The following is a 21968-nucleotide window of genomic DNA, read 5'->3' on the forward strand; positions in this document are numbered from 1 at the left end:
CCATTGATGGATAAACACTGTCCTCTGTCATCAGAGAATGCACGTCCTGTAAGTACAAATCCCCAGAGCATTAACTCCACCTTTAATGTGGAAGAACATATGAAAGACATTTACTGGAATGAGGACCTTTCTCCATGCTGGCACAGAATGTTCTGAAGCTGCAGGCAGTGGGAAAAGACAGCTGATGTGCTACAGCATGAGAAGGACACCTCTCCCAAGACTTGTCAGCTTCAGTAGCTAAAGTGGCTGCCAAGATAGAAGGTGGTCACTCTTCAGTACGGCACCTTTGCCCCAGCCCAAGTGGGTCACTTAGGAGAAGAGCTCTGTCAGCTGCTCCCTACTGAAGAGCTGGGGCATCTTAGCACAACGTGGGCTGGTAATGCTGAGCCATACCACCGGGAGGCCCTGCTGCAAGCCTTTACACAGCCTTGAATTCAAACACGTGATTAATCCTGATGGCATATACTCATTTGACCAGCTTAAAAAAATAGGTGGCTCATAAGGCTCTTAAGAGCAACAGTGCCCTACGTTAAAGGATTTTAACGTGGACAAGCGTTAAACTCACTCTTTCCTATTGAGAAACCCATGGCATATACTCTGTTCAAACAATTACACCATGTTATTAACAAAACCACCCTCAGAGCTAATAATGCACGCATATAAATAGAAGACTTTTAATTTTTTTTTAAAAGAAAAAAGATGGTAACTAAATAACCCACAACAAACCATCCCTTTCCCCAAGGCAAAGCTGATTTTATTTGCCTTTCTTCATTTTCGCAGTCTTTTCTTTCCGCTTCTTCACATGTTTTGGAATTTTGTTTTTTCTCTTCTCTCTTTGGGCTTCTTTAACCATCTTCTTCCTTTCCTATAAAGGATCAAACACCATTCATTTAAAGTCAGAAGGAATTAAAGATTTTAAGCAGGTCAATCAATTACATTAACATTACAACATAACAACATTAACAAGTTAATTAACACACCACATAAAAATGAGGTTATCAAGAGGAAGGAAAAAAAAAAATCAGAATAGTGAGGGGAAAGAAAAAAGGAAGTATAGGTTGGGGGTGGAGCTGCACACTGGTAACAAACAAGGCAAAATTCAAACTAGTTAAAACCTGACTTTCATGTAACCTTTGAAGAAAGGAAGTGGTGGAGTCACCATCCCTAGAGGTATTTAAAAGACGTATAGATGTGGCACTTAGGGACATTATTTAGCGGTGGACTCGGCACTGCTCGGTTAATGGTTGAATTCTATGACCTTGGAAGTCTTTCCCAACCTCAGTGATTCTAAAAGGCACTCTAAACTCATGCTATTTACACCTAAGATTACAACAGGATGCGTGATCTATGTTTTTTGCTACCACGTGTTTCTATATACCATTCAAAAATACTGATCCAGTAACTGCTGGTAACTCAGAGCAAGCTCATGATCATCAGCATTGGCAAAGGGTGCTATGCTACTGCAATACACTATAATTTGTGCCAGACAGTGAAGAGACTCAACTGAAAAACACCAATTCAGCATAATGAGGTGGGGGTGGAAATAATTGCTGCTAATGAGTTGTTAAAGCTATAGCTGAACGCATAGGTTATCAAGAACCACTTCTTACTCAAACAAAAAGAAGTCCAAATGAAAACCTGTCCATAAGGATGAGAAGTGACCAAGACTTGCCTGCTTCACATCTGAAAGGCAGCAGCTCTAGATTGGTAGAAAGGGTCTACGAGACCACTGCATTTTTGACAGACACTATATCATCTTTTCTGGGAAGAAATACCTAACAATCAACCCCCCAAATCTTGAAGCATGCAAGCTCAGCAAGTTTTAATTCTTCTTTTGCACGGCACCTAAAAGGCTGCCAAAAGGCTCTAACCCATGGGTGCTACTCTGCAGAAGAGCCTCACCAAAACAGGGCATACTTGTTATGCAGTTTGGAAAATAAAACCTTCAAAAAACCCCAAAACAAAACAAAAACCAACCAACCAAAAAACCCAAACCCCTCCCCGCCCCAAGCCCCCCAAAAAACCACCACCACCACAAAAACAACCACCCAAACCATAATCCCTTTGCACGACCGCATTAAATCTCCTGCCCACAGCAGAGCTAGCCAGTCTGTACTAATGGTACTGGCCACTACCACTGTGGTACAGAGGTTGTCACCAAGTCTGCAGTTCAATAGATCAAGTGGCCTCAGTTCCCTGAGTAAAAGGAGTTTTATCAGGGACCATGACCACAAACCTGAACACCAAATCGTGGAAGAGCAGCCAGAGGCACTGAAGAGCTGCCCAGGCTTCACTAAATTCTGCTTTGCGTAGCCTTAAGAATTTCCTGCAGAGATCTCTCTTCTAATTTTGCCTAGGCTCCAGAGAGCTATGTTATGTGTTTCTTTACATAAAAATACCATTAATAAAGCATCCATAATGAAATCCACTTTCTCTGCTCTCATTTTCCACTACAGCCATAGCTTGTTTCAGACAAGAAACAGCAAGTACCACTCAAAACTAAGTCTGGATTTTTTTCCTGTCTCATAGGCAAAGGTGGGAAAAATAAACAATTCCTGGCCACTTGACCTTTTTGTCCATGCTGACTTCAGCAGGTTTATCTTTGGGATGTACAGATTCTTTACAGCCAGAATCAGAGTCCTCTGAGCTGCCATCATCATCATCATCAGAGTCCGTTTCTGACTCATCTGCCTCCTTTTCAAGAAGTGCTGGAATCTATAAGATAGATCAAGAGAGAATTATATCAAACCAGGGCAGTCTAATGACAATATATACACACACATATATATACCTACATATAAAAACAGAACAGGATCTGCTGCAAAGAGACCCTTAAGCAAGCTTGTGCCGTTTCCTTTACTACAGCCATCAGGGTCTCAGAAAAAGAATGAAAAGTAGGTTCATCCAAACTAAGAACAAGGAATCTAGAGTGTACAACACAGAATCTTTTAGGTCAGGGCTCAGAGCACAGCTGTACTGGCACTCCCAAACTAATTTCCATAAGTTAAACAGCAATTTGCTAACATATCTGGAATGGAAATTTTAATTATACTTGGATCATACCCAAATCTACCTTGGGGGCACTGTAGGTAGGCTTTATTGCAAAAACAAATATCTACACTGGAAACTCACTTATTCTTAAGCCTGGAGACTGTGCCACAGTCTGATTCCGCCCATATTTATATTTCCATTTTAAAATAGAGTCTACACTACTACTAGGTAACATTTACAAAGGAAGATGGGAGAATCCACATAGGGCTTCTGCTGTGAATTATACTCCTATAGACTGATCTGTACCCAGCTTCTTATCCAATGTACTTTACAGAACTATCACTGTCAAGTACTTCAAATATAGCAAAACATAATATCTTACACCTTATACTGCAGGGTTCTTTTTGCATAATAGTTACAGCAAAGCTACCCCAAACATACCAAAACTTGCAGTCATGCTACAATTTAGATCAATTATATTTTCCATAACTGGAAAATGTCTTCCCTCCTCTCCACCTTTACTTTAGAGATCATGGCCATAGAGAGGATTATCGTTTCATTCTCAAACAACCAGCATCAGCCACAGTGCAGGGAAGCAACTCATGTGGTGAACAGATAGGCTGTCATGCCAGACCCATCCTGGACGTAAATGATCACTCTGCAGACAAGAGACTTCTTTCACAGTGTCAGCTGTAAGATGATACATTTGCTGTATTCCTTGTAAATACTTTCCTGAAAATGGCTGAAACAGAGGATTTCAAAAAGACCCTCTCACCTTCTGAACACCAGACAAATCCTTCTTCAGCCCTGTCACAGTCTGGTAGAGAATCTACACCCAGGGAGAGAGAAAGAAAATTATGTTATCAAAATAAGTCTTAACTCTTCATGCCCAGAGAAAAATATTATCTTTAAAAAATCCCCAGGAAAAAACCCACAATGTCAGCACTAGTACTAACCAGACGATTTTAAAGTATAACACTAGACACAGTACTTCACACCTTGGTAACAAGGCTTCTGTTTGTTGCTATCAGTTTCCAGTAAGAAGAATTTATATTCCCTGCCTCTTTTTTGCAGTGCCTCAACATGTCTACTCACATTGTCTTGCTGAACATTCAATGCCATATCCTCTTCTTTTAATTTCATCATTATATCCACATCTCTCTCATAGTTTTTAACTTCAGTCAAAGTTCGAGGTATGTAAGCCTTCTTAAACACCTAGTAGAGTAAAAGGAAACACAGACTCACTAATTTACAGATAGTTAAATGATGTTCTTCCTTCCTAATCATGCATCCTTAAGAGAATAATCACGAAGGATTTCATGGCTCAGAGAAACTAAAAGTGAACACAGCAGTCATCCACTACCATCTCAACTGTATCTTTCATTTTGCAGGAACAAACAACATGCAACCTACATATTATTGATAGATCACAACTAACGTGGCTCCTTCCTTAGCATGACCACAGCCAGGCCACTTACAAGATTTTCCCATCCTTCCAACTTCCTCTTAACCTATTTGAGTCCTAAGGTTTTGTGTTCTAACGATTTTTTTCTGACGTTTTTATTACGATGTTTACAAAGCCTTCAGGAGACAACTCCACTAAAATGTACTGTTGGAATTTAATCTCTTTATATAATGATACCTGCTTCAACCTACAGTCCGACTCAAAAAATGTTCCTGCAGCAGTACAGTACAGTAAACCCTAACTGCACTATCAACAACAAACAACTTAAAATTTGTCATGCAGTCTTTTTGAAACAGTCCTCCAGCAAAGTTAAGGCACTCCCAGATCAGAGAGAAGCATTTTGCTTCTTTTTTCTTGTGGTATCAGTTCAATCACAGCACAGATTTCGTACACTTTATGATCACAACCGCTACGCTAAGTGCTGTGTAAAGAGCAGAGGCCCCCATTTCTGCAGAGCTTGCCCTTAATCAGCTCTACTCCTTTGTGAAGACAGTGACATGAAGTAGCCATGGTCACATGAGAAGTTCAAGGGAAATAAACCAAATTTAGATGCTAATAAACCATCTCTCTTACAGGTCAGTACTTTTATATAGCAAAGGAATAATTGGTTTGCAAAAGATGGGCTCGCAACAAAATACCAACATCTGACCCTACAGTGCAGAAGTTGTAAGCTTGGGATATCTTAGGAAACAATCAAACCAGAAAATCATTCCTTGGTCAAGCTTGAGCCAGAAGCAGTTAGTAAGACCTGCAGAGCTCCAAGAGATAAAAAAAAGAAGTCTTCCATAAATCAAGTAGTATTGACTTCAATGACAAACACCATGTGAACCAGTACAAATAGGTTCTCACTGATACAAATTCTGCTCAACATGGAGGCGTATTTTGTTTGTTCGTTTGTTTTTTGGTTTTGTGGTTAAAAAAACCCAACCAAACAACAAAAAAAAACCCCAATGCAAACAAATACAAAACAACAACCAACTTTTCTGGAACAGATACATAAGACTAAGATAGAAATAGTTGCATGTTTACATCAAGCCTTTGCAGAATGTTCACAGTTTCCTGTAATGGAATTGAAATTGCTTCACTTAATGTAAAAGCAAGGAAGAAAAACAGTACATGGAAGAACCAAATTAGACCAGAACAGGAACCAGATAGGCAATTTGGTTAATGCACATATCCAAATATTCTGCTTCTGCATCACTGGTGCAAAAACACTGGCATAATCAGGTTGTTTTGTTAATTGAACCTGAACTGGAAGATACATCAAGGGACTCAGCTACAAGCAAACACATTGGTTTAGGAAATGGAGCATTTGCCTCCTAACACCTTAGCACTGCCAGCTTTTACACATGGCATCCCTTAATACTTCACATCTCAACTAGTTCCAGACATATCAGTATTACAAACAATGTTTTGTTTATCATCTGTACATTTTGCCAAATAAAACAGAATGTTTTTCATTGTTTAGAAGATGCAAGGTTAATATTAATTTCACAAAAGGAACAAAAATCCTCACTTACTTCCTCATCCACTTTATCTTGACTGGATCTTTCCTCCTCTGTTCTTTTCGATGCTATTTCCATTGCCTAAAGAAATACCAAACAATACAAAGTTATCACTCTCTATAATCGCATCACTTAATCCAACTAACCATTCCCATCTGTGTTTCTCCATGTACTCCACACTGTCCACTCACAAATACTCTGGCTTTCCCAATGGCAATGCCTTCAGCGACACCTAATGGTAACCAACACTGCTGCAAAGCTCACCTAGAACTGCAGATCTGCTTTATTAATCGAGGGAAAACATGCTTGCTGCTCCTCCCAGACCAAACTATGGCAGGTCCAGCACAACTACAGGACGTAGCACAAGGAGAATACCATGAGCAGTGCTCAGTCCTGGAACTTGGCTCTTCTCACACACACTGAGCAAAGCCAGGGGAGCACAAGTATGGGGAACCATGTAGCACAGCTCTGTCTCATTCAACCTCCAATATGACAGAAAGTACAAAACATGTGGAAATCCCCATGCTGTACTGGTATATGGACCACACTCACATGGTCTTGATCAAGAATGACACAACAAATCTCTACTCTGAGCATAGCATATGTGGCTCCCATTTCTCTTAGATTAACTTAAAAAGCTTTTTCCCCACTTCCTTCCCTTTTTAAGGAAACATCTAACTGGGAGTAGAGGACTGGCAGCTGCTAGCAGCACTAAGTTTACCTCCTCCTAGAATCAACGTGTTCTGCCAGTGATTACATTTGGCTAGCAAGACCACGTTGTACCTTGGAGCAGCATTGCCCTGAGCGATTCTCCTCCTCCCTCAGCCCACCCTGCTCAGATCTGCATTCTTAACCCCATTCTCTATATAAGCATGGCCATATTTCTGCAGAGCTTCTCCTTGTCAAAAAGAGCAAACTAATTTAAAGCATCCTGGTTTTAGTAGCACCTGAAACAGACATTTGGGTTTTCATAATTAGACTTTTTGATAAAACATAGAATGAAGCATTGTCATTCTATAACGGTATACATGCAAAAAAACCCATATGCGTTTTTGAAGCACTGGCATAACAATGTCACGTACCAGATTCCTTCAATAGCGGGATGTAGAGTAAATGAGACAAAGGAGCTTGAACTAGATCTGATTTTACTGTTCAAGTCTTCCTACATAAGCAACAAGGCCATGAGGTCTCACCTTAGACAGATAGTCATCAATGTTCTCGCTTGTGATAGAAGGATCAGTAATAAACTCAAACAGCTCCCTTACGGTCATCACTGCAACATTGCGCTTTTGGAAAAAGTCTACCAAGAAACAAGGTCAGAGACAAAAACTGTAAGTAATTACATGCCACATAGGCAGCTGTGATGTTAAAGTGACAGTTAGAGCAAGCCAATGGTCCTGATGACTTGGGAAAGTCTCAGCAGCATGTACTACATCATACTGGGTTTAACTATCGGATTACTCTTGCCCATCCAAAATAAAACTGGTTACCTTCCAGATGCAATGAATACAGAAAGAAGAATAAAACCGGACAAATATAAAAGCCAAATCAATTTCAGCAGGAGCCAGACTTAATGGTGAAGGGGCTAGGTAGTCAACAATTCAAGACAGGTGTCGTATTTTCAATGACTAAGATGAAAAATGTATTTAAAAGAGTAAGGAATAGAGACCTCAAACTTTTGCCAAACAGAAACAGAAGCATTCACTGAAACACAGTACAGCCTAGTTATGATCCACCTAAAAGGGAAGATGCATTAACATATTAGAATTTTCCTCAGTTGTTACACTCAGAACTTCAGTCAAGTATAACCAAATTCGGAGGCTGCACTTCAGTGCTGAAAAACAGCATTGAAAGACACTAAGGATTGTTTAATAAGTGTTTCCTACTAAGGTTCTCAGAAGACCTCTCAACATGAGAAATTAATCATAGAACAACAACAAAGTTTGGAGGGAGCTCTCTGTGCCCTTGGGACCAAAAGTCTTCGCAATGACCACAGCTAGGGCAGAGCATAAAGCTGATGACTTTCTCAGAGTTTCTCAGAGTCTCTGTGAAGGACTACATAGATGCAATTTCAGTGACAGAAAACAAACAAAACACACCAAAACCACCGCAACTCACTGGAGCACTAGAATATCTAGGGAGAGCAAGCCAAAAGACATGAAAAAAAGTACAAGGGTGAAAGTATCTGAGCCAGAAGCGAGTTATTAGAAATCCATGAACAGAAAAGGAATAAGGAAAAATTCACACACTGGGTCTCAACAAACACATAGCATAAAAATGCAGAGTTCTTATTCCACAGACTTTCGAGAGTCTCTGTAAAATTAGAAAAAAAGTCAATCTGAAAAGAAAAGGGGGACAAAAGCAGTCTGTAGTGACAGATTTCTCATCCTCAGGAGGAAACACACACTACCAGGAGGTGTGTGTCTGTTACACAACATACAGATTCACGCATGAAGATCAAATTTTCAAGAGAAAAATACCATTGTCCTGGTTTTGTTAAGAACAAGTTTCTCTTTCAGTGAATTTTGCCTGTCAGCTAAAGCTTCATATTAGCTGCGTTTTCCTGGAGAACCAGACACATGTTTTGGTAAACCCAGCAATGGAGTGCAAAGTTATTGATAAGCACGGATGGACATCTCACGAGAGGGGCAATGAGAAGGAGGTGACCAAGAAACTGACCAACTGTGTATAACATCCCATTCACGTGAATACTTCATATAAAAGTGGGAGATCACGAGGATCTCGTCCCTTTTTCCTTATGGCTGGTATTAGGAGAGGACCTTGCTAGTCGTCCCTGCGAACTGAGGCCTAGTGAGAGACTGAATCCAGCTCCAGTTGGCTGCAGAGTCTAATCCAGGACTTTAGGTGCCGGCTCTGCAGTTGCTGAGACTTTCAACATTAGTTTTGTATATTTTGTATTATTTTCTCTATTCTTATTAGTAGCATTAGCAAAACATTTTTAATTTTTCCAACTCTCTTCTCTCTGTCCTTCTTTCCCTCCTGATCGCCTGTCCTTAGCGGGAAGGCGGGAGAGGGAGGGACAAAAGGGGGAAGTCAGGGGGGAGGAGGTTAACAATACATCTGCCAGGGTTTTATTGTCACCCCGCAATCTAAACCCTTGACAACCATAAAGGCACCTTGTTTACAAAAATACGATGAAAAGTGATAACATCTCTAATAAATTACTCTATGCCTCAATCCTCTCAGCTGACCTGGACAATTAAGTGCACAGAACTTTGTAATACACAATAACTTCTTGCCAGCAATGAATTCCAGATGCGGATTCACTCACAGAAGGAAACATACGACTATGTCTGTGCAGTCCTTTAATAAAGGAAGTCAAGACTGTGGTGGGCACTGCTGCAGACTGGGACTGATCTCTAATAAGTCTGAGACCGATCTCAGATCTATTGCAAATCTGATATTCAACCAGGTGACTCATTTTGGCCAGATGATTTCTAGCAAAATAGGCTCCACTCTTGTGAACTCAGCACAGTACACTGCTCCCTCGGGAAGCCATGAGAACCTGGGAGATGGGAGTATTTTAACAGAAGTTTGACAGCTTCTCTAGTCAGTTATACCTGAAAGAACATAAGGGAACACCATTCACCTTCCTGAATAAGCCAGCTATCAGAACAAGAGCTGAAGTGCAGCCCACTCACCGTTAACGTTGGCGCAATCCTTTCGCAGGAACTCCAGTGCGTGTGGGTGGTCATGCTCCACGGCCTGCGACACATCAATGATGTACACGTCCCCGCTGTGGTACCTGCAAACAAGCGCACAGAGCTGCACCAACTCCACTGCTGTTACATGGGAGATTCTTGAGGGGTAGGGATTGAAGCGTGCTTCAAAATGAGGAGCCCGCAAACAATCCTAAGGTATTTCTCTAGCGAACACCTTGCGTATTAGGGTCCCTTTTTTGGGTCAATCCTTTCCCTCCTCTACACAAGCTACATTATTAAACTTCAAAGAAACAGTCTTCTGATGACCATAAAAAAAAAAAAAAGATACCTTACTAATTTTTTCTCTAGTTGAGATTTTGTTTGCTTGTTTGTGAGAGGTTTTGGTTTTGGTTTGTTTGGTGGTGGTGTTTGTTTTTGCTTAAACAAAAAAGAGAAAGCTCAGATCTGGGTTAAAAGCTACATAATTAATTACAGAAGTTACAAAACCCAGGCATAAAAAGGACACCACCCTCCCTTAAAGGTAGATTAGTACTCTCACATAGAGTTCTGCCAATGCATACGTTTTAGATGTCACAACTCAGAGCAAAGTTTAAAAACGTACAGCATATTAAATTCACTGAGATCTGCGTGAACAAGTCTGGCATCTTGGTACATTCTTCTCATGTACTGGATGATTTGCAGGTACAGCTCCCGGACTTTGGAGTCAGATAACTGAGCGTTCTTCAGCAGAGGAGCAGGCCTTGAAATTACAACACAAATAACACAAAGTGAATACTTTTTCCTTCTTCATACCAGCTGCAAATGCTTTAATTGCTGTACCTGATCGTTCTGCTTACTAAGTGTGTCAAGCAAGTCAGCATGAGCACCTAAGTGCACAGAGCCAGCATGAGGGGCAGCAAAGCTTGGTATATGCTTTCCAAAGATAAGGGAGCTCTGTTTCCAACATGAGCTAATTTGGATCACGATACATTAATGTCTGTACCACAAAACAATGAGGCACCTTCAGGTGTGATCAGCAAGCTTTTCCAGCCTTCATCTCTGGCTAAGCCACTTTATTAATTCGTTTTCCAGACAACTGAGGCTTCAGAATCATGCAGGTTGTCTGCAGTAGTAGCTGGCAAATGTCTGGGTATTCTACAGGTCATATGCATGAGTAAGAGTAACGTTAATTTTACAAGCCTTAAGTAATAGCAGGTAAATTCAGAGGGTTGGTTGGCTTGTTTTTATTAAACCTTTGTGGAAAGCTACTAAAAAAAAATAAATATTTTACATATTTGATATTCTAAGGATACTTACCTATCACCTTTACCAATAAAGCCCATGAGAAGCACATGACTTCTTAGCATAATTGGCTCTGGGCAAGGTATCTGGGCTGTATTCAACCTGTAACACAAGAACAAATCCACAAAAGAAATAAAACCAAACTCTACTATTTGCATTGCACTAGTGCCTATAGGAGCTCTGTTGCTTTAAACGTAATAGACAATAAGAACTCCTCTGCTCAGACAACTCTCACTTGTGAAGAACAACTAGGAAATGAATAAAAAAGCCACAACCATTCTGGCTCTGACCCTTCTCTAAGCATTCCCATGTCAGACAAAGAATCTTTACACAGTTCAGGTTAATCCTAGATTAACCTATATCACACAGTGTGCTGTTACTCAGCAGCAGTTATTCTAGCTTCTCCTCACTTCTCACTCATGTCATACAGACAGTTAAGAGCTTAGAGCATGAGTAGCAAGACAAATTAATATCATTATTCCTCCCCACCACTTCTTTTCTCTCCCAGAGGGAAGCTTATGACACTTTCCCAAGTACTCCAGAGACCCTAAAATAGCCACAGTCTAGCAAGAGGAGGGTACCTCCTATAAAAGTTTTAATTACACCTTTCCATGCTGAAATAAAAATTGGAAGAGTTACCTTATTAAATTCCTCATTTCTTTTTCAGCCCATGTCTTCACCATTTTTCTTGGGTTGCCTTTGCAATACCCATGACGAAATCTTTAAATAAAAAAGAGACAACAGAGACTTAGTGAATTAATGCAGTATCAGCACTGGTGATTTTATTAACCCTTTCAAATAACCCCTCTTCCCCAGTAAAACCAGGCAGAAGTCAAACTCACCTGAATTCGCCACTCACATACTTATCCCGATCTTTAAACATCAGAATAGAGGTCTTGTAAATCTTTATTGCTCTGTTCTCTCCATTTGCAGTACTGGCGTGATATACATTAGCCTATCGGATTATGAAGGGAAGAAATAGTATTAAAGAAAAACTCTTTAAACCAATACAACCTTCTCTCCCCTTTCTGACATCTGGAAAAGATCTGATCTCTCCCCAGCTCCTACATGGCACCCATCTGAGTGAGACTGCACACAAAGGCGATTCCTTTTCTACCAGAGGCAGCTTATGGGAAGTACCCAGGTCTGTGCATGGGTGTGACAACTCATATAGGCCAAAAACGACAATGCACAGGAAAACTGCACCTCCTCCACATTTCAGAGACTGAAACAAGCCCCTGTGGGAAGGGTTAATCTGAGCCCGTGCACTATTTAGTCCATAAAGCACGGCCCAAATATCTCATGTTGACAAGAGGCGGAAGTATGCCTTTAATCCTAGCATCCAAGGACTTGGAAGAAAACCAAATCAGCCTAGGGTCTAGGCATTCTAAAACTGATTTATTAATTTCCTTAAACATTTATGGTCTGGTTTTAATTATCTGCAATATTACTTGATAATAACAGCATATAAACATGCTAGTTTTGTAAAAGCCATTAAGGTTTAATAGTATTTAACCAGAATTCTGTTACACCATTTAGATACTCCCATGTCTACTGACATGTGGAACTGGTCTGATCTGCATGCAAGAGTGTCCTGCACAAAGAAAGAATTACCTGGGTTTATATGTTTTTCAGGCAGTGCTTAATATTGTGTGTACACATAGACCTTCAAAAAAATTCAGTTGTAACATACAGTTAAAAAGATCCACAAATTTAAGATCATATTTAAGTATTCTGAGAAATCTTTCATACTTGGGAAAACTTGTTTCCTTTAACATAAATTGCATTTTATCTTAAGATAACTTCCTAAAACCAAGTATTTCCATACACCTTCTGTGCATCACAAGCTTCCACCAGGCTTGCTGAGAACAACTATCATGTCATTTGTAATAAAACTTACTTCTTTCCCTGTGCTGATGCAGCCATTGATTTCTGATATGATGCCTCTAGTTAGCATCTTGAACAGAATCATTCGGGTCCTTGGATCCAACACCTCAAATTTAATACAGAAAAGTCAGCAAAATTGCTCTGTTTGAAGAAGGAAAAAACCTACTAATTCAGTCAGTTCTTAATACTATATTAAAGACCCATGGCATCAGACTATTCTATTGGATTATCAAATGATAATCCGAACAGCTGCTACTCAGAATCTTGCCATGATTCTAGAACAATACTTCTCTTTTTCTTTCAAGATTTTTTTTTTTAGCTAAGCGTATGACCTTGAGCTAGCTCAAGAAAATACATAAGAGAGTAAGTTCCTGCCCACAGTCACACTAAATGTGTTAAAACATGGTTTCTCTCAAGATATAGCTATCACAGCTCTAGTAGAGCAGCTATGTGGCCTTGGGCCAGTAATAGATCAGTCTTGCTAAAGAAGAAAAAAGGAAAAAAAGCAAATCCAGCATTTTTTAATTGTTGTTTGGAATTTAATAAAAGGTTAAGATGGAATTCTGCACTGCATATACAATCAAATCACAATGCTAATCACAAAAATGAGGTCCAAAATGTTTATGGAAGCGAATGCAATCTTCATACAAGAAAGAAACAAAGAAACAACAGGTCTCTTTCAGGATAACAAGGGAAACAGAATTCCAAGGCAAAGCTCTGTTCCTACAGCATCCATTTTATCATTGATTCCAAAATTCCACACTATTTGCCCAGGTCAAAAGAGAAATGTGATGCACAAAGGACTTACCTGTTCTACTGTCGCTCTGTCTGACTTATCCTTGACTCGGTACCTAGCAGAAGTGAAAATAAAATTATACAATCCGATACATGGACTCATTACTTTGACAGAGTAAAACATGACATTCGGTACCAAAGAGAAGATGACAGCCTCAAGAAGTAAGGCTTTCAGTTCATACAAAAGCAAAGGTTTCTCCTGCAGACAGAAAATAAAGCACAAAACAAGCAAAACACACAAACATCAGTGCCCTTCACTTTTACAGATACCTTCTTGCCTCCACTTAATAATGCTCACTCAGGAGAAAACAATAAATGTCATAACAACATAGGGCTATGAGCTGCAGGCTTAATTTTTTTTCTTAAGGTACCTCATCTCACCAAATCATCAGGTGGAAACTTCAGAAATTTTCCAGCATTTTTTTCTAGCCAAAATGCTTAAGGACCTCTGTTTAGAAAAAGAGCATCAGAGATAAAATAGTCTTTTGCTAGTGGCATGACACTCATCACTTCTGTCTTACTACACCAATACACAAGCAGCAGTGCCAGAAGCATTACAACTTTTGAGTGACAACTGATCTGGAAACAAAAAAGTTTTAAATTGAAAAACAAATCACATGGAGATTATTTACAAATTTTGGGTTTTTTTAGTAAATTTATTCCAAACTGCGGTCACACTAGGAAAGAAGAACTCCAGGTTCAAATTATATAAATGAAAATAGAACTAGAATACTCACAGGTCTGCTTCCTTCTGTCTAGACTTTTCTGTGACTCTGTTTATAACAGAGTCATCAAAATTCAGTTTATCTGAAAAACACATGAAAAAATGAAGAAAAACAATATTTTAGAAGTACTGAAGAAGTTTCCTATGTTTGGAATTGCCCCTGCAATCCTGCTGCCAGCCAACATGCCACGACACAATGTTCAAACAGAGGTGGAGCTCTTTATAACAAGTCCAGAAGCTTAGCTACATACCAGAGTTAATCTAGCACTCCACTCTGTCTATATTTCAAGGACTATAAGGTAACAACACAGATCAGTAAGGCAGTCCCACTCAGAGATATAATGCCATCCAGAAGTAATGCCTTTAGGATAACATCTCACCATTAAATTTGTCCAGCATTCTCTTATCACAATCAAATGCCATTGTTCTGAACAGAACACACAACAGAGTCCAGGATTCTCTCCTCATAATGTACTTAAACCAGTATTTGATTAATTGCTAAATGTATAAAAGCTGCTGTATTTGCCTACATATGCTAGCATTACTCTTCAGAAGCTTAATGTTAGAAACACTTTGTTATGAAGGAAAACACAACCTCTGTTTACTACTCTGTCAAAAGGCCCCAATCACAGCTATATCTACCCCTAACAGACAGAGCTGAACAGCCATTTCCATCCCATGGGAAACATCAAACTATACCAGCTGGAACTGCAGCCTCTTTGCTTATCACAGAAACTCTACCCCTGTGAGGCAACGTACCACCCTTGTACTACAGGGGACTGCCACTGTCTAGAAGCTTTAAGAATGGCCAACAATGTCACAGAGTTGACACCCTCTCTCCAGCCAAAGAGCTTATTCCTGCAGAGCAGCTAGGGAAGAAATCTTCCAATTTTATGTGGTCTGGATAAGTCAAGAGGAAGGAAGAAAAAAATAAGCAAACAAAAAACAGCCCTGTGGCTCTGGAGGAGAAAAGAAAAAGTATGACAGCTGGTTAACAGAAACTAAAGGCAACTTCAAGTACACAAAAGCCATTTTTCAATCTGTGTGGCAACGGTTAACTGCCATTCCAGTGAGTTTTGGCTTAAAGTAAGCAAAATTAGTCTGAGAACATCAGAGAGTGGTATCTGCTTCCATGTAAGAAGACAATGCAATTATACTCACCTAAATTAATTTTATGTTCAAACTTCCTTAAAGCCTTGTCTGTAGGGGTAGACATTTTTGCTGAACAGCAGCTAGGGGTCTGTCTATTTGCCTGAAACAAAGGACTTGTTAACATAAGTTGCCTTCTCTAGATAGCACTTTGAAATACAGACTGTATCATTGGAAAAGTCAGCTCAAATGCCTATGCCTAGAGCTATAAATAGAAAACCAGAAAAGGTGAGGAAATGGATACGGTTTAACACCAGATTTTTCTCAATTCAGGAAAATACAGGTTAAAATTCAGTTAAAATTCAAAAAAAGTGATCCAACTCAGGATAATTTTTAGTCTGGGAATTGAGCTGCAAGTCCCTAATATTAACAACATTTCCCTCTGTAAAAGGAAGAGAAATAGCAGACAGAAACAAGAAGAAAAATGAGACAAAAAATGAGAAGATAAAGAACAGAAAACTTTCCAAGATTCTATCTTTTCTGACAGGTAGTCTTCGCCAAACACAGTATCTGAATACAATTTCACCAACACTTGATAGCATAATCTTCTAAATAAGGCAACAATAAATCACCCAGGACACATGCTGTGAGTCAGACATGATATGCCACAATCAGGACCACTCTATCTCAACTACTCTGTTGTGTTGATATCAATAGGAAAAAAAGAGGTTTTGAAACTCCAGTGTCCAAGCTGCAGGGAAGAAGCATGCTAGCTCTCCCTTTACACACGGTTTTGATTCTGCACAATGCCAGAGTTTCTATGCCAACAGCATACACTCTAAATTAATCCACTTCTAGCACCTCCCTCCATCTCCTATGCTTTCTTTTACTGCCCTCACTGTTAGTCCAAAACACAACCTGCTTCAACCTGGGTGTGAAATGCAGGCATAGTCTTAAAATTAAATAGAAAGGATGGGGAAGATGACAGAGGACAAATACCAAAAAGTAAGTAACATGAGTAAAGATCGGGGTGGGAAAAGAAAGAAAATTCGACAAAGGTAAGGAACAGAAGGAAAACTGCAGTGACAAAGAGAAATTTCTCGTTTGAGACAAAGAATACAGGCAGAGCTCTGGCTACAAAGTACAGACACACTTGTCACAGCAGAGGAATAGACTCAAAGGAAATTTTTCTCTCAAGAAAAAATTTGCATTTACACTCAACATAATACTAATAAAGAACAAAGCCTTCAGGTTATCTCCATTTACTCGTGAGTACTCTTGATGTTCACCAAATAGCCTTCAACATACCTGTGGATTGCATCCACCAGCAGCATTGTGGCGCTTTGTGAGCCTTCCCACCTCATCATCCCAGTCCCAGTCTTCATCTTCCTCTTCATCATCATCACCATCATCACCATCACCATTTCCTTCCTCAGTGTTAACTTCTTCGTGCATCCGTAACTGGCAGTTCTCAGTGACCTCATCTTCTTTAGCCGTTTCTGTGTCTTGCGTAAATTCACTTCAAACAAATACAGATATTTATATAACTACAAATGATTGTTACAGTCATCAAAAAATCAACACATTTATCCAAACAAATTATTTCACAAGGTCAGCTCTCCATGAGATATTTCTCACTTCACCTTTCTTTAAGCAAGTATAGATGAGGATGTCACAGCTTTTAAACGATGGACTACATTTAAATTGTCTTCACCATATCACTGCTGCCTTCTCACTTGTTCTGCAGTTACATGTATTTGGATCCCTCTGACTCCAATCAGATGAACAAACCAGATCAGGCCAGGTGGCTCCTTCACCAGAGATTAACTACTCTGCTTGCTGCCCTAGTAGATTTCCACCTGACAAGGTATCACACAAAATCTCACTGGAAACAGACAGCCAACCTACCGGTAACTCAGAGCACCAGTACAATCTACATGAAAAAAAGTTAGACCTAAAAAAGAATTTGTGGGATAAATTAACCCTTTTGACTTATTCATGTCTTGATGTCTGTAGTATGTCAAATTTTTCTGCCAGAATAAGTATGTCCCAAAGCAGACTCCCCACAGGCATTTGACATTTAATTAAATAAATGGTAAACTGTAAGGAAAATGGCTTTAACCCATAGCACAAGACCCTTCTTTATTCACCCCCCCACTAAATATAAAACGCTCTAGACTTTCAATGCAAAAAAAAAAAAATTATTCCAAACTGAACCAAAGTTATTTACTGTCCTAATCAACTCGCTGTTCTCTTACGTGGTTTCACATGTTCAGTTAAAATCAAATAATACCAAGGTGAAATTGCCTCAACCAACCCAAATCTACAGGTGGGTCTGTCCATTAAAATGGTAAGGGAGAAATCACAATAATTAAAAAGCTGAGAGAGCACTGGAGAGTGTCCAGAAGATGGCTACGAAATTGGTGAAGGGTTTGGAGGGGAAGCCATATGAGAAGTGGCTAAAGTCACTTGGTTTGTTGAGCCTGGAGGAGACTGAGGGGAGACCTCATGGGGCTACAGCTTCCTCACAAGGGGAGGAGGAGGGGCAGGCGCTGAGCTCTTTAGTGACCAATGACAGAACCTGAGGGAATGTCAGGAAGATGTGCCAGGGGAGGTTTAGGTTGGACATGAGGAAAAGGTTCTTCCCCCAGAGGGTGGTGGAGCACTGGAACAGGCTCCCCAGGGAGGTGTCACGGCCCCAAGCCTGACAGTGTTCAAGAAGAGACTGGACAACGCCCTCAGACACATGGTGTGAACTGTGGGGTTGTCCTGTGCAGGGACAGGAGTTGGATCCTTGTGGGTCCTTCCAACTCAGGACATTCTACGATTCTAAGAGATGAGCAGGGGGGCGGCAAGGCAGAGAGAGAAGTGCTCTGGGACAGAATAACTTGGTGGTTTAGGATCTCTCACCAGCTGCACCTGTCCCAGGTGCAAAGGCTGCAAGAGCATCCCTGTGTGCTGCCAGGGGCTCCTCAGTGGCTTCAGCTGGCACTGAGCCCTGTTCAAAGCAAGGGGTGGGGTGAAGGACAAGATGTAGACAAGGAGACCAGAGTTGCGTTTATGAACTGCTGAAGCAGCAGTTTTGTGTTGTGTAAAAATATTAATGAAACATTTTTTCCAGTAAGATCTCTTTTTTCCCCCAAAATAAGTGTATTAGCACCTGGGATAAAGAGAGTGGTGAGGCAGAAGGAAGCTGTCTGCTCAAAGACGGCAGTGGAGACACTGACCGATGTCAGGTCTCTGCACAGAATGGGATGCCTAACAGGAACCTCTACCTTGCTGTCGCTGGCTGTGTGTGTCACTTCACGCAAGTGATGTGTAATCTGCATATGTGTCACAGTGTTAATGGAGAAAAGGTTCTTCCCCCAGAGGGTGGTGGAACACTGGAACAGGCTCCCCAGGGAGGTGTCACGGCCCCAAGCCGGACAGTGTTCAAGAAGAGACTGGACAACTCCCTCAGACACATGGTGTGAACTGTGGGGTTGTCCTGTGCAGGGACAGGAGTTGGACTCCATGATCCTTGTGGGTCCCTTCCAGCTCAGGACATTCTGTGAGCGCATGGCTTCAGCTGGGGCAGCACACCCGTCCTCTCCCGCCGTTTTCAGGCGGGCACCCCCCTGCCGGGAGCCGTTCAGGGCTGTTCCCCTCCCCACCCGTTGTTTTTTACCGACCGCCCCCGGGACAGATGCACCCAAACCACCAGCAAGGCCTGTGGGAACCACTCGGGCACCGCGGCCACCCCGTTCCCCCCAGGTCCGCCCAGCCTCGCCTCACGCCTGCGCGGGCCCCGCGGCCCGCCTCCCCCTGAGCGTCCTACAGCCGTCCCCATGCCGTCCCCTACCCGTCGGAGCACTCCGCATCGTCGAACTGCCCCGGCACGGCCTGGCTCACGGCCACCGCACGGTAATCCATGGCGGCGGGCGCCGGGCTGCCCCCTACGGCGCCAGCAGAGGGACCAAAAGCATCAAGGGAGAACCAGGCTACACTAAGTCGGGGGGGGGAGGGACCTGCCGCCAGTTCCGGAGCGGGGATTGGCTGCGAACGCCTGACGTCAGTCCCCCTCGTCGGGTGTGGCCCAGTCGCGATCCGCCAGGGTTGGGAAGGGGGGTGGGAACAAGACTGGGGGCACCTCTCGTAGGGCACTCCACTGGGGGAACTCACAGCCACCACTGATGGGTGTATAAACACGTTCATACTCATCTGTGGTGCATCTGCATAATATAGCACAACACAACCTTAAAAATATCGCATCTTCAAGCCTTCTTTTTACTAGAAATTACCATTTGTACCACAGATTCATGGTTGTTTTCCCTAAAAGGTTAGCGATTACCTGTGTCATCCATCAGATATTGGTAAGAGTTTTAACTAATGCACTCTGAAATGTTAAATTCTGATTTTTTATTGAAATAAAGCTGCAACGAAGGACAAAGGGATTCCAAATTTTCAGTTCTTGCTAAAAGCATCTTAGGTAATAATACCCTGTAGGAAACAATGACCTTGCAAATACAATAGGCCCAGGCAGGATCTCTCAGCAAAGCGTATTTTAAGAATGATTTTGCAAGACTGGGTGTTCTACCTGAAGGTAGGCAAACATAATAGGGAAAAAGCCCCTGCTTATATTACTGCAAATTCCCTCCCTGGTTCCCCATTGGTTGTGTACATCAGGGTTTACAGACTACTCAATGCCTGCCTCAGTTTACATATTTCATTCATCTAATCCAAACAATACCCTTTCCCTTTTTGATCTATTTAAAATATGGGCTTCTGGCTCTTTGGCTACTCTTTCCCCTAGATTGACTTGTAAATACAGGTATCAGTATGCATTCCAGGATTAGTTTGAAGAGACTTTGTTTTACATTAAGGATTCATAGACTGATGTCTCTCAGCCCCTCCCCCCTGCTGGGGTCAGGCACCAGCTCCCCAGTCCTGTAAAAACAACATTTCTTCGTTAAATGTTCCTTATAACCCCTTACACTGAACAATGTGCTAAACTGTTTATATATTGATACAATGTAGGATTAAGATAATAAAAGTCAGTGCTGTGCTTTTGCTGTTACATAATGGTAAAATTTTAAAACAGTATTTTTGTAGATGTTTTCACATTATCCAAGCCTTATATAAAAAGGCTATCAAGTGTCTGCAATTGTGCAGAAAACAGTGATGCTTATACGAAGAAGCCTTTTTGAATACTTGGAGCAGATGTATTTTCCATGTGACACTTCTGTAAAGTCAACCCATTGAGCCTCTGAATGTGGAAAGCAACAAGCCAGTTCCTGATATTTGTAAAGCTGCCTCTTTACTTCAGACTGTCTTCAAGTTCTGTCACTTAAGCTTCTGACACTAGAACTAGCTGTTGGAGGATTCTTAATCTATGTGGGTGAAGCTGCAAAGAATGTGCTGCCCTACAGGTTTATTTCACTGTCTAATAAATTTTTCAGTGCTCTTAAGTAAAAAAAAAAACCAAAACATTTATTGTAATGACGGAATTATTTGAAACATAATACCACCAGAGGATTTCCACATTCATTTTTATTCCTTATTTGCTTCAGGCTTGCATGTAACTTCTGCTACAGCCATAGGCTGCAGCATGCTTTGTTTTTCCCCAGGCTTTAAGCACTCAGCTAGAAACAGGCACAAACTGTGCTACAAATGATTCACCTGCAAGAGGGTTAAGCAAAACAGGCCACTAGGTGATGGTGATTGTCACGGAGGCAACCCACAGGTCAATTTAAGGGACAACAAGGTCCAAAAACAACTTTTATTGGACCGGTGAAAAACAGGGTTTTAGCACTCCAAAAGTGACTTAAATACAGGTTCGGATATCAGGGGAGGAAAATTATTGAGACAGCAACTAATAAAACAGGCGGTCCACAATGTGCATGCACGTGGCTTCACCCAAAACAATGCCACAGCCGTCCCCGAGTCCTGGAGGAGTACACACTTGACTAAACACGGTGCGGGATTATTTTTAAAGAGATACACGTACTCGTAGTGAGTACGGAAGGTGTGCACTCGCGATTCCGCGAGAGTAAATTTATAATACGCTCGCAGTCCTGCGAGAGTTATTTTACACATGCAAATGTGCACGGAATCCTACATGTGCTTATGTGGAAGCACGGGAGGAAAATACACTCGCGATTGTGCGAGGAAATAAAGTACTTGTGCAAATGTGCACGGAAAGAAAATATACTTGCAATCCTGCGAGAAGTTTTACTTACACACGTGGCGGCGAGGCAAGCGGAGTCCCCATCCCGGGGAGGGGGCTCTCAGCAGCAGCATCTTGCTCGTACTCCGAGAGACCCACGGCAATGGGCCGAGTCTCGACGAGAGTCCCGTTTTTATACTGGCTGATCAGATCTGACTGTAGGCACTCTAGAAGCTTCTCTGCACCCCCACACTGTCTGTGGGTGCCCCTGAAGCCTCCAAACATCCCCCACACTGGGCGCGGCTCAGTGTGCCTTGGCACTCCCTTCTTCTAATGTCCCAGGAGCCAGGGTGCTCTGGGCCAAACAAAAGAAGCTGTTAGCCTCAAGTAGCAGAGGAAGAGG

The 21968-nt window shown here is 41.5% G+C and overlaps 1 protein-coding gene across 2 annotated transcripts in view; it reads right to left on the bottom strand.

Annotated features, from left to right (window-relative positions):
* Positions 1-650: 650 nt before the first annotated feature.
* Positions 651-21968, bottom strand: part of RIOK1 (RIO kinase 1) — a 34456-nt gene continuing 13138 nt past the window's right edge. Inside the window, exons 1-17 of one of the 2 annotated variants that reach the window (XM_005512558.3) lie at positions 19262-19459; positions 16729-16939; positions 15493-15583; positions 14345-14414; positions 13621-13663; positions 12826-12918; positions 11768-11880; positions 11565-11645; positions 10941-11027; positions 10246-10383; positions 9624-9727; positions 7155-7261; positions 5977-6042; positions 4087-4206; positions 3767-3820; positions 2569-2715; positions 651-865 (exon numbers count right to left, since the gene is read on the bottom strand). In XM_005512558.3, the coding sequence (XP_005512615.2) occupies positions 755-865; positions 2569-2715; positions 3767-3820; positions 4087-4206; positions 5977-6042; positions 7155-7261; positions 9624-9727; positions 10246-10383; positions 10941-11027; positions 11565-11645; positions 11768-11880; positions 12826-12918; positions 13621-13663; positions 14345-14414; positions 15493-15583; positions 16729-16939; positions 19262-19332 (1707 nt within the window). In that variant the 5' untranslated portion in view covers positions 19333-19459 and the 3' untranslated portion in view covers positions 651-754. Of the gene's footprint in view, positions 866-2568; positions 2716-3766; positions 3821-4086; positions 4207-5976; positions 6043-7154; positions 7262-9623; positions 9728-10245; positions 10384-10940; positions 11028-11564; positions 11646-11767; positions 11881-12825; positions 12919-13620; positions 13664-14344; positions 14415-15492; positions 15584-16728; positions 16940-19261; positions 19460-21968 lie in introns of those variants that run through there. The other variant, XM_065052468.1, reaches the window with a different exon arrangement.

This window comes from Columba livia, chromosome 2, assembly GCF_036013475.1.
Source record: "Columba livia isolate bColLiv1 breed racing homer chromosome 2, bColLiv1.pat.W.v2, whole genome shotgun sequence".
Lineage (NCBI taxonomy): Eukaryota > Metazoa > Chordata > Aves > Columbiformes > Columbidae > Columba > Columba livia.